The sequence below is a fragment of the Mobula hypostoma genome, chromosome 5 (genome assembly GCF_963921235.1).
Source record: "Mobula hypostoma chromosome 5, sMobHyp1.1, whole genome shotgun sequence".
Taxonomy (NCBI): domain Eukaryota; kingdom Metazoa; phylum Chordata; class Chondrichthyes; order Myliobatiformes; family Myliobatidae; genus Mobula; species Mobula hypostoma.
The window spans coordinates 183,482,139-183,494,429 of record NC_086101.1 but is presented as its reverse complement, the minus strand read 5'-3'; the positions used below and the strand labels follow the sequence as shown (position 1 = coordinate 183,494,429).

At 42.6% G+C, this 12,291-nt stretch overlaps 1 protein-coding gene across 4 annotated transcripts in view; it reads left to right on the top strand.

Annotated features, from left to right (window-relative positions):
* The window catches only part of galntl6 (polypeptide N-acetylgalactosaminyltransferase like 6), a 1,306,113-nt gene that overhangs the window by 587,851 nt on the left and 705,971 nt on the right, over positions 1 to 12,291 (top strand). For all 4 annotated transcript variants that reach the window (XM_063047724.1, XM_063047723.1, XM_063047720.1 and 1 more), the window contains exon 4: positions 2,042 to 2,180. In XM_063047724.1, coding sequence (XP_062903794.1) covers positions 2,042 to 2,180 — 139 coding nt within the window. The remainder of the gene's footprint in view (positions 1 to 2,041; positions 2,181 to 12,291) is intronic.

Sequence of the window (12,291 nt, the reverse complement as noted above, 5' to 3'; positions counted from 1 at the left end):
AGACCAGCAGTTGCCCATGCTGCAAGTCTCCCCTCTCCACGCCACCGATGTTGTCCAAGGGAAGGGCACTCGGGCCGATACAGCTTGGCACTGGTGTCATCGCAGAGCAATGTGTGGTTAAGTGCCTTGCTCAAGGACACAACACGCTACCTCAGCTGAGGCTCGAACTTGCGACCTTCAGATCACTAGACCGATGCCTTAACCACTTGGCCACACGCCAACACAATGTTTTGATTATTTTCCTGCGGAAAAGACTGTATGCATTTACCCTACCTATGCCCCTCATGATTTTATAAACATCTACACCAGGTGTTGTTAACCAATTTTATGCCATGGATCCCTTTAGCAGTCCAGTGAACCCTATGGACCCCTCCTCAGAATAATGTATTTAAATCTATAAAATAAAATGTTTAGGATTACTAAAGCTAATTATATTGAAATAGTTACCAAAATAAAAAAATACAACTTTGTGATATAGTAATATGTGCATTACATAACAAGACTATATATTTAAACTATAGGCAAGTTAAAATTAAATTTCATTTTTCAAAGACATATCAGTGTGAAGGATATTGTTGCTTACCATGAAGAAGAAAATTATGTCTTAGCAAGTACTGCCAGTAAATACTGCAGTGCTTTGTTGCCTACATCCATCATTGAAGGAAATGCTATATTTCTGTTGGAGGGCAGTGAGATTAAAGATGTAATTTTTTCCAGTCCAAGTTCAGTGATCCCCTGGAATCTATCCATGGATTGCCGAGTGTCTGTGAACCCCAGGTTAAGAACCCCTGTTCTACAGGATCACACCAGGCTATCCAGCATACCAAGGAGTGAAGTGCTAGTTTGCCCAAGTTTACAATCTTAATCTACGACCTCCAGTTCTAGTCTCATCCAACCTCAGTGAAAAAAGCCTATTTGCACTTGCCCTATCTATGCCCTGTATAAATTTTGTATACCTCTATCAAATCTCCCCTCATTCTCGCTCCCTCCATAGATGCTGCCTGAACTGAGTTCCTCCAGCATTTTGTGTGTGTTGAATTGCTGCCTCATTTGCAGCCATGTTTTCAGCTCTCAAGATCCTTAGCTGTGGGTTCTCTCCCTAAACCGGAACCTTCCTCTGTGAAGTACTCAGTGGAGATTCTGTCACCAGTCTCCTGGTGATCCATCCTTACAGCTCCATGTATTCTTCCCCCAGGCAGTTAATCTGATCAACCATTCTAATTTACATCCCCACCCTCTCTGTCTATTACCCCTGTCACTGTTCTGCATTGTAAACGCCCTTTATGATGCAGTTTACACACACCACAGCAAATTCCCAATATACGTATGTACTGCAGATGTAGATGTCGAATAAAGTTGATCCTTGATGCTTGATAACAATCCCGCAAAATAGATTGTGCTTTTCTACCATGTTAGTTGTGCTGTAGTTGTACAAGGGATGACTCTGCTATGAGGGCTCCCTTTGCGATATCAGCATATTCAGAGAACCTAGACTGGAAAAATAAACAGGCTCTATTGGTTTGTTCTACATCCTTTTTTTTTCCACCAGTGCCTTATCCTATATCAATTTCACCCATTGGCTTTCCTTATGCTTGCTAACCCTAACCCTTTCCTACTCTTGTTAATATCCCCCATTGTGTTTTCTTCTATCTATTAATATCCCCCCAATGCTTTACCCTTTATCTTTTAATTTCCTTCAGTGGGTTTTCCTACTCCCATTATTTTACCCATTTCCTTTTCCTTTTCCCAGTAATCTCCTCTTGTGTTGTATTAATTCCCCACAAATAGTTTGACCTGCATCCATTAATTTTCCTGCAGTTTGTCCAACATTGTTTAATTCCCCCTCATGGGCTGTCCAACACCAATTAAATTCCCCCTGCCTCCATTGGCTTGCTGCACACTCTTTAATTTCCCCCAAGGAGTTGCCCAGCCCTCGATAATTTTCCTTGCTCTTGCTATGGCTGGTGATGGGACCTGAGGAGCAAGCCTTCCCTGGAGCTATCTGTCGAGTGTGGTCTAGTGATCTCTGTCTTTGTTGCAGGAAAGGGTGAACACGGGAAGCCGTTCCCACTGGCAGAGGAAGATCAGTCTGATTCAGTGTACAGGGAGAATGGCTTCAACATCTATGTCAGCGACAGCATCGCCTTGGACCGTTCTCTGCCTGACATCCGCCATCCAAAGTGAGTAAAAATGGGAAGGCATCTGTTCCAATTACTTCCTTTTGGACTAGTTTTCCCACTCGTTGTTCAGAACACGAAAGGGTAAAGAAATGATCCACACACATGCACGCACTTGCACACACACAGCTGGAGGAACTCAGTGGGTCAGACAGCATCTATGCAAATGAATAAAGAGTCAACATTTCAAACCAAGGCCCTTCATCAGCATTTTGTGTGGATTTCCGGCACCCGCAGGAAATCTTATGTTTAAAGAATTCATCGTGACATGGTTATCAAGGAATTTATTATGACACATTTGTACCAGAAGGCATGTTAGTATTTCTTTCCATTAGCCTTTTACTTCCAGGGGAACCCAAAGATCAATCAAAAGCCTGCGTTGAAGTAAAAGTTGTCTTCTCTCCGCATGGAGATATTTTCCCTTTAATCCATTCCTAGCCTGTGTGCAGAAGCAGCCTGGCCTGAAGTTACAATCGATTTCTTGTTGTCCCTGAACTGAGAAGCTTGCTGAACTGTTTCCTGTCATGTCAGGTCGAGTTTAGTGTTATGTGCGTAAACACGATGAAACCCCTAAACACAAGAGATCCTGAAGAAGCTGGAAATCTACAGCAGCATGCAAAACGCTGGAGGAGATCAGCAGGTCATGCAGCATCAATGGAGAATAAACAGTTGAGTTTTCGTCCGGCAGAAATCACATGTGAGCACATGGTGAACATACAAACTCCATACAGACTGCACTGGAGGTCAGATCACGGGAGCTGCCTTTGAAAATTACAAAACTTAAAAGACATTTGGGCAGATGCAGGAACAGGAAAGTTTGAGAGGGATATGGGTGAAACACAGGCAAATGGGATTAGCTAGGGTAGGCAACATGTTTGGCAGGAATAGATTGGACCAAAGAGTTTGTTTTCATACTGTTGAGCTCTATTACAAACTGGGGCAGGGGAGAGGAATTTCAAGCAAAGATCTACTCAAAACTTTATTGGTGTAATTTTAGTATCACTAAGACCTGTCAATCTACAAAAAATATCCCATCAGTTTCAATTAAACTTAGATTAAGTAGCACACTTTTTTTACTTGGGAGCTCCCGTCAACTCTGAAATCTCAGTTATTTTTGGTTTTGCTTCCCCTCATGGGTTTAGAACATTAGTACAACTGGCTGGAAAGAAATTTGATTTAAGAAGTAATTTTCGTTATTATCAGTCATACATGCAGTCATTGCCCAATGATTTTGCCTAAAAATAGGGTCTTATCATAATGGAAATAATTAGCTTCAGCCCGAGAATACAAAGCAAAAACTGCCAAAGGTGAGGATGAGATTTGCTGCCTATTTCTGTTTCTCTTTCATATCATCACTGTCTGTGAGGTGAAATTGCAGCTTCCTGATGTTATTAAACCAGAAAAAGAGCAGATAAGGACTTCAAAGATCAAAATTCAAAGGAAATTTATTATCAAAATACGTACAGTATATGTCATCATATACTACCCTAAAATTCATTTTCTTGCAGTAGAACAAAGAAATACATTAGAACCAATGGTAAACTACTCACAAAGACTAACAAACAACCAACATTAAAATGAAGACAAACTATGCAGATAGAAAAATAATAATAGATAAATAATACTGAGAACGTGAGTTGTAGAGACCTTGATAGTGTGTCTACAGGTTGTGGGATCAGTTCAGTGTTGAGGTGTATGAATTTACCCATACTGGTTCAGGAGCTTGATATTTGATGATGATTTGATGACTTGAGGAATTACAAGGAGAGATTGTGTAGGCAAGGACTTTGTTCCCTGGAATGTAGGGAATGGAAGTGTGACCTGCTGTAGGTAAATAAAATCATAAGGGGCATAGACTGGGTAAAAGCACATATTCTTTTTTTCCCCATAGAGGAGGTGCTATAAACAAAGGCTCATTTTATTGTCAATGAATGCATGTACAATACAACTCTGATATTTGTCTTCTCCCGATAGCCATGAAATACAGAAAGACCATATATCAACTACTTCCCCCCCACAACATAAAAAAAGAAACAAAACTCTCAAACTCCCAATTCCCCCACCTCTCCCCCGCAGGAAAAAACAGTGGCAATAGCAGCAAATCCACAACCCTTCCCACACAGAAAAAAAGTGACAATAACAAGATCCGACCCCCCTCACTCACAAAATGAACAGCTACAGTAGCATCAGAACCACTGACCCCACAACACACACACACACACACACACACACACACACACACACACACACACACACACACAACTAACAGATCACCCACCCACCAATCAGCCACACGAAAGAATACACTGAAAAAATAAAGGAAACTGATATAAAGTACAATCCAATCACATCAGTCTCAGAGCATTGAACAGTTCTTATTTCATTTTTAAATCTTTTTATTAATTATTATTGAAAATCAACAAAAAATCCATTAAACTAATCAAGTCAACATGTCAATATGTACAATAAGAATTAAATTATCAAATAACTGATTAACAAAGCTAAACAATATATCAATAATAAGAAAAAAAATGTTAAAACTTTTTTTGAAAAAAAGTAAGAAGGAAAAAAGAACCCCTACTAACTAAAACAATAAATCAGAACTCATGTCTGGTCCATTGGCAGCAAACACTGACCAGGTCCAAGCACTGCTGACCCAGTGGTCTGCAGTGGGAGTGAGCAGCATTCACCTCGATACTTCAATCTTCCCCCTTGCCACTTTGATATGGAGTCGTTCGTGACCCTATGCCCTGTCACTGGTCTTTTCCACGAGCCAGCTCATGGTTCTCCGTCCTTTTCCAGAAGGCATAGGTTTACAATCAGCATCAAGAGGTTTAAAGGGAACTTCAAGGGCACCTTTTTCACACAAATGATAGTGCATATTTGGAATGAGCTACCAGAAATAGTGGTTGAGGTGAGCACATAAATCAGCTCTAATGGATTGGCAGAGCAGACTCAATGGACTGAATGGGCAAGTTCTCATCCTATGTCTTGTGGTCTTGTGGTCTAACAGGTCAACTTCCCTATTTCTCCAGGTGCACTGGTTTTTTCCTGAATTAACCAAGGTAGACCGGTTAGGGTAAGGAAGTTGTGGGCATACATGTCGGCACCAGAAGCATGGTGAACTTTGTGGGTTGTCCCCACTACATCTCACACTGTGTTGGTTGTTGACATAAAACAATGTACTTCATTCTGTTTCGATGTACATGTGACAAAAAAGCTCATCTTTAATCCTTTAATCATTCAATCCCAGTGGGGGATTTTAAATTCAAGTGAGTGACCAATCTAAATTAGAAAACTAGTGTCATTAGCAACAATGGTAGAGTAGTAGTTAACGTAATGTTTTACAATGCTAGAGACCCGGGTTCAATTCTCAGCACTGTCTGTAAGGGGTTTGTACCTTCTCCTTCTGACCACATGGGTTTCTTCTGGGTGCTCTGGTTTCCTCCCACATTCCTAAGACATGCCAATTAGCGGGTTAATTAGTCACATGGGTTAATTGGGCGGCACAAGCTCGTTGAGCCTGAGGTGCCTGTTACAGTGCTGTATCTCAAAATAAGTAATTATAAAATATTATATTTCCAGGCAGTTGTTAAAAATCCAAGTGGTTTACTAATATCCTTCAGGGATGGCAAATCTAGTTCATCCTATATGTGACACCAGACCCGTCAAAGTTTCAGACTTCTAACTAGTCATAGTCATACTTTATTGATCCCGGGGGAAATTGGTTTTCGTTACAGTTGCACCATAAATAATAAATAGTAAGAGAAATAGTAATAGTAATACTACTATTAGGAAATAGTAATAGTCATGGAAATAATAAATAATAATAGAATAGTAATAGAAAAATAGTAATAAATAGTTAAATAGTAATATGTAAATTATGCCAGTAAATTTCATAAGTCCAGAACCAGTCTATTGGCTCAGGATGTCTGACCCTCCAAGGGAGGAGTTGTAAAGTTTGATGGCCACAGGCAGGAATGGCTTCGTATGACACTCTGTGCTGCATCTCGGAGGAATGAGTCTCTGGCTGAATGTACTCCTGTGCCCAACCAGTACATTATGTAGTGGATGGGAGACATTGTCCAAGATGGCATGCAACTTGGACAGCATCCTCTTTTCAGACGCCACCGTCAGAGAGTCCAGTTCCATCCCCACAACATCACTGGCCTTACGAATGAGTTTGTTGATTCTGTTGGTGTCTGCTACCCTCAGCCTGCTGCCCCAGCACACAACAGCAAACATGATAGCACTGGCCACCACAGACTCGTAGAACATCCTCAGCATCGTCCGGCAGATGTTAAAGGACCTCAGTCTCCTTAAGAAATAGAGGTGGCTCTGACCCTTCTTGTAGACAGCCTCAGTGTTCTTAGACCAGTCCAGTTTATTGTCAACTGCCCTTTGAAACCTTGGAAGCAACAATAAATGTGGCCATGTCAGCAGCTTGTGAGAGCTGTCTACAACTACGTTTTACAAGCCTCTCCAAGAATTATCACCTTGTTGAAGTGGAGGGCCTTGTGAGTTCCTGAGATCGCGAGAGTGATTCCGCCTGGCGTTTAGTCATCCAGGACTTAGCTCTTGGTAGGATCGCCCAAGGCAGTAAGGTCAAGGCTCCAGAAAAAGAGCGATCCAACCAAGACCTCAGTGGTGGAGTTGGCAGATGATGATGACACATCACTGTGGCAATTAAGGTGGCGAGGGAGCTTCAGCTGTCATACATTCCATGCCACTGGAGCTTGACCCTGATCTGTCAAAGACTACTTGCCCACGCGTCACCCTCTCCATGTTAAACAAAGTCACGCTCAGGCATTTTCAAATAACCCCAACCTGGGGCCCACAGACCCTTTGCTCAATGGTATTGGTCCATGGCATAAAAAAGTTGAGGACCCCTGCCATAGAAGCACATCATACTGGACTCGAGTGATTGCAGTACTGTTTTAAATTGGGCTGCCACTATAGTGTACCAATTAGTGCAATATTGTTATGGTGCAGAGTTCAATTTCGATATCATCTGTAAGGAGCTTGTATATTCTCCCCGTGACCACCTGGGTTTCCACCCATATCCCAAAGCCGCACAGGTGAGTAGGTGAATAGGTCAATGTAAATTGTCCTGTGATTAGGCTAAGGTTAAATAGGAGGGTTGTTTGGTGGCACGGCTTGCTGGGCTGGAAGAGGCTGTTCCACGCTGTATGCATAAATTTTTAAAAATTTAATTAATTTAAGAATCGGAAGCAATTCTCCAATTGCAACATAACGGGCGTAGTTTGCTTGTCAGGGAGAAGCCTTGTTTCTCATTCTGTATCATGGTTTACCGTGCACAGGTGGCTAGGCAGTAGTCCTCATTTCATTCCTCAGCACAGAAGCCAGCGATAATAAAATGATAATTTCAAGGTTGCATTGTGGTTTCCTGCGTGAAATCAGCATTCAGGCTAATAATTGATCACCTCCCAGCTGTGAAGTGCAGAAGAAGTCTCATCTTTCTTTTTTCCTTCCCTCTCTCTCCAGCTAATTTTACAAAGCTGTCAAAAGCCACAGCAAAAAAAAAATTACTGGTTATCACTGCTTTATCGAGCCAAAATGACAAGGCTACATTGGAACTGGAATGGTGTCTGACTGGTAGCAAGGCTGTAAATTGAATTCACTGACACTTGGAGACAATTACTATGTAAATTATTGCTCAGACTCATCGCATTGGTATTTTCTAAAGCTGCACTTGTCACTTGCCTTTTGACAAGTGGGTATTGTATTCCCAGCAATAGAGGTACAGGGAAGGTCTCAATGGAGGCTCCACTTAACAGTGTTCCTTGCAACAGCAAAGAAAATCAGAATTTCAGAAGATAAGAGTGTCTGTTTTCTCTTAATGGTGCAACATTTTACTGTGAAAATTCTAATTTATGATTTGGGCGGTTCTTTCATAATATCACCAAACAACTGCTTTGGAATCTGTTGACTGTGCTTTTGCTGAGTGCCTTATCTAACACTAGCTCCCTCGTCAGACCCAAAGGGCCTTGCATTATCTCTTATTCCTCCTCTTGGACAGATGCAATTGCTTTTCAAGTTCACAGAGTGGTGGGATGTTTAATCCAGACAAATTTTCTGCAAGATAAGATTTCTGAAGACGTTTGCTGAAGGCTGTTAAATTTACTTTGGTAAAGAATATTAGTTTTTAAATTATTCTTTTTCTCACAAGATGATAGCAATGCCCCAATTTGCTGCCCAGCTCTAATTGGCCCTGAACTGAGGGCTGGGGAAGTGTAAAGCACAGTAGCACAGCCGGTAGATCTGCGGCCTCATAATGCCAGGGTCCCAAGTTTGCCATGCCATGTATTTCATGTAAATGTCTGGGCCTCCCTCTGAGCTCTGGTTTCTTACCATATCGTGTGGGTTAGTAGGTGAGTTTACACACAATGCGTAAAGTTTAAAAATTAGCTTTATTTGTCACATGGACATTAAAACATCGAAACGTACAGTGCATTGTGTTGTTTTACATCAACGGCCAACACAGTCCAAAATGTGTTGGGGGGGCAGCCCACAAGTGTCGCCACACCTCTGGCGCCAACATAGCATGCCCCCAACTAACTAACCCTAACCCTATGTCATTGGACTGCAGGAGGAAACCAGAGCACCTGGGGGAACCCCACCTGGTCAAGGGGAGAACGTACAAGACAGCGGCAGGAATTGAACCACAATCTTACAGATGGTACCATAAATCAATGTGCCAGCCATTATGCTGTTGTGTCACCATTTGATAAGCGATAAAATATAGGCAATTAAGGTGAGACCAATTTAGGATTCTTGTAAATGGTTCAATGGTTAACATGGACTCAAAGGGCTGAAGGGCCTATTTCAGAGCTTTATATAGAACATAGAATAGTACAGCACATTACAGGCCCTTCGGCCCACAATGTTGTGCCAACTCTCAAGCCCTGCCTCACATAAAACCCCCCACCTTAAATTCCTCCATATACCTGTCTAGTCGTCCCTTAAATTTCTCTATTGTATCTGCCTCCACCACTGACTCAGGCAGTGCATTCCACACACCAACCACTCTCTGAGTAAAATACCTTCCTCTAATATCCCCCTTGAACTTCCCACCCCTTACCTTAAAGCCATGTCCTCTTGTATTGAGCAGTGGTGCCCTGGGGAAGAGGCGCTGGCTATCCACTCTATCTATTCCTCTTAATATCTTGTATACCTCTATCATGTCTCCTCTTATCCTCCTCCTCTCCAAAGAGTAAAGCCCTAGCTCCCTTAATCTTTGATCATAATCCATACTCTCTAAACCAGGCAGCATCCTGGTAAATCTCCTCTGTACCCTTTCCAATGCTTCCACATCCTTCCTATAGTGAGGTGACCAGAACTGGACACAGTACTCCAAATGTGGCCTCACCAGAGTTTTACAGGGCTGCATCATTACATCGTGACTCTTAAACTCTATCCATTGACTTATGAAAGCTAACACCCCATAAGCTTTCTTAACTACCCTATCTGCCTGTGAGGCAATTTTCAGGGATCTGTGGACATGTACCCCCAGATCCCTCTGCTCCTCCACACTACCACGTATCCTGCCATTTACTTTGTGCTCTGCCTTGGAGTTTGTCCTTCCAAAGTGTACCACCTCACACTTCTCCAGGTTGACTCCAACTGCCACTTCTCAGCCCACTTCTGCATCCTATCAATGTCTCTCTGCAATCTTCGACAATCCTCTACACTATCCACAACACCTCCAACCTTTGTGTTGTCTGCAAACTTGCCAACCCACCCTTCTACCCCCACATCCAGGTCGTTAATAAAAATCAAGAAAAGTAGAGGTCCCAGAACCAATCCTTGTGGGACACCACTAGTCACAACCTTCCAATCTGAATGTACTCCCTCCACCACGACCCTCTGCCTTCTACAGGCAAGCCAATTCTGAATCCACCTGGCCAAACTTCCCTGGATCCCATGCCTTCTGACTTTCTGAATAAGCCTACCGTGTGGAACCTTGTCAAATGCCATACTAAAATCCATATAGATCACATCCACTGCACTACCCTCATCTATATGCCTGGTCACCTCCTCAAAGAACTCTATCAGGCTTGTTAGACATGATCTGCCCTTCACAAAGCCATGCTGACTGTCGCTGATCAGACCATGATTCTCTAAATGCCCATAGATCCTATCTCTAAGAATCTTTTCCAACAGCTTTCCCACCACAGACGTAAGGCTCACTGGCCCATAATTGCCCGGACTATCCCTACTACCTTTTTTGAACAAGTGGCCAACATTGGCCACCCTCCAGTCCTCTGGTACCATTCCCGTGGACAACGAGGACATAAAGATCCTAGCCAGAGGCTCAGCAATCTCTTCCCTCGCCTCGTGGAGCAGCCTGGGGAATATTCCGTCAGGCCCCGGGGACTTATCCATCCTAATGTATTTTAACAACTCCAACACCTGCTCTCCCTTAATATCAACATGCTCCAGAACATCAACCTCACTCATATTGTCCTCACCATCATCAAGTTCCCTCTCATTGGTGAATATTGGTGAATTATGACTCTGTAATTGCAGATTTTCATGCTTTTGTGCCACTCATGAGCCACGTGGATTTTAAAACAGCATAGAAAGTGCTCAAGGAACTGAACAGGTCAGGCAGCAACTATAGAGAGAAACAGACAGTCGATGATTCAGGTTGAGTCTCCTTCACCTGGACTCTGGACTATAACAATCCAGTAGTGTTATACCTAGCACGACTAGAGCAGATTTATTTTTGTTAAGCAAGTCCAGACTTTTATTTAATTGCAACTCAATGCACCGTTGCAATGAATTGAATGGCATGCAAGATAAGTTTTTTACTGTACCTTGGTATGTGTGACAATAATAAACCAATTTTCCAATTTTCTCCAATACTCTGGTGGGATGTAAACTTGTGTCTCTGGATCAATAGTCCTGAATACTGTTAACTTAACCATTGTGTTGCCATAGAGACAACTACGCGGAGATTTCTGCTTCCTTGACTACAAGAGATTAAGGAATGATTAATTTAAATGTTTACAGGGGTCCATAGAGCAGATAAGGAGAAATTATTTCATCCAATGACTGGAACAGCACAGTGTAGGTTTAAAATTAAGAGTTCAGCTTTTAAAGGAAAGCTGATGAGGACCCGACCATACACAAAGCGCACTGAAAATTTGGAATCTACAAACATAAGATGCTGGAAATCCAGAGCAACACACACACACGCAGAAAATGCTGGAGGAACTCAGCAGGTCAGGCAGCATCTTTGGAAATGAATAACCAGTCGGCATTTCAGGCTGTGACCCTTCATGAGAACTGGAACGGAAGAGGAAAGAAGCTGGAATAATAAGGTGAGTTGGAGAAGAAGAACAAGCTGGAAGACAGTAGGTGAAACTAGATGGATGGAGGAGGGGGTATGAAGTAAGAAGCTGGGAGGTGATAGGTGGAAAAAGTAAAGGACTGGAGAAGAAAGAATCTGATAGAAGAGGAAAGTGGACCGTGGAAGGGAGGGAAGGAGGAGGGGGATGTGATAGACAGGTGAAGAGAAGAGGTAGGAAGTCAGAGTGAGGAATAGAAGAAGAGGGAAGGGTGAGGGGAAAAATTGTTTACAAAAGGAGAAATCAAAGTTCAGACCATCAAGTTGGAGGCTACCTAGATGGAATGTGAATTGTTGCTCTTCTTCCTGAGAGTGGCCTTACCTTGACACAAGAGGAGGTCATGGACCAACATGTCAGAACTGGATTGGAGACAGGAATTAAAATGGTTGACCACCAGAAAACTCTGCTTTTTGCAGATGCTCGACAAAGTGGTTCTGCAATTTTGGAGGTGCTCGACAAAGTAGTTCTGCAATTTATGTTAGGTCTCACGAGTGTACGGGAGGGCACATCACGAGCACCGGATACAGTAGGCGACACCAAAAGCTTGGAAGGAGAACTATTGCCGCACCTCGAAGGATAGTTGGGGGCTCTGAATGAATAACCTACTGATTCCCACAGCCTTCTTGACTATGAGACTGCTGATTCCCAAAGAAATCGTGAATATATCTCTTCCCACCATGTCTTGTGGAGTTCATCCTTTTCCTCAGTTCCTTTGTCTCCACCACATCTGTTCCCAGGAT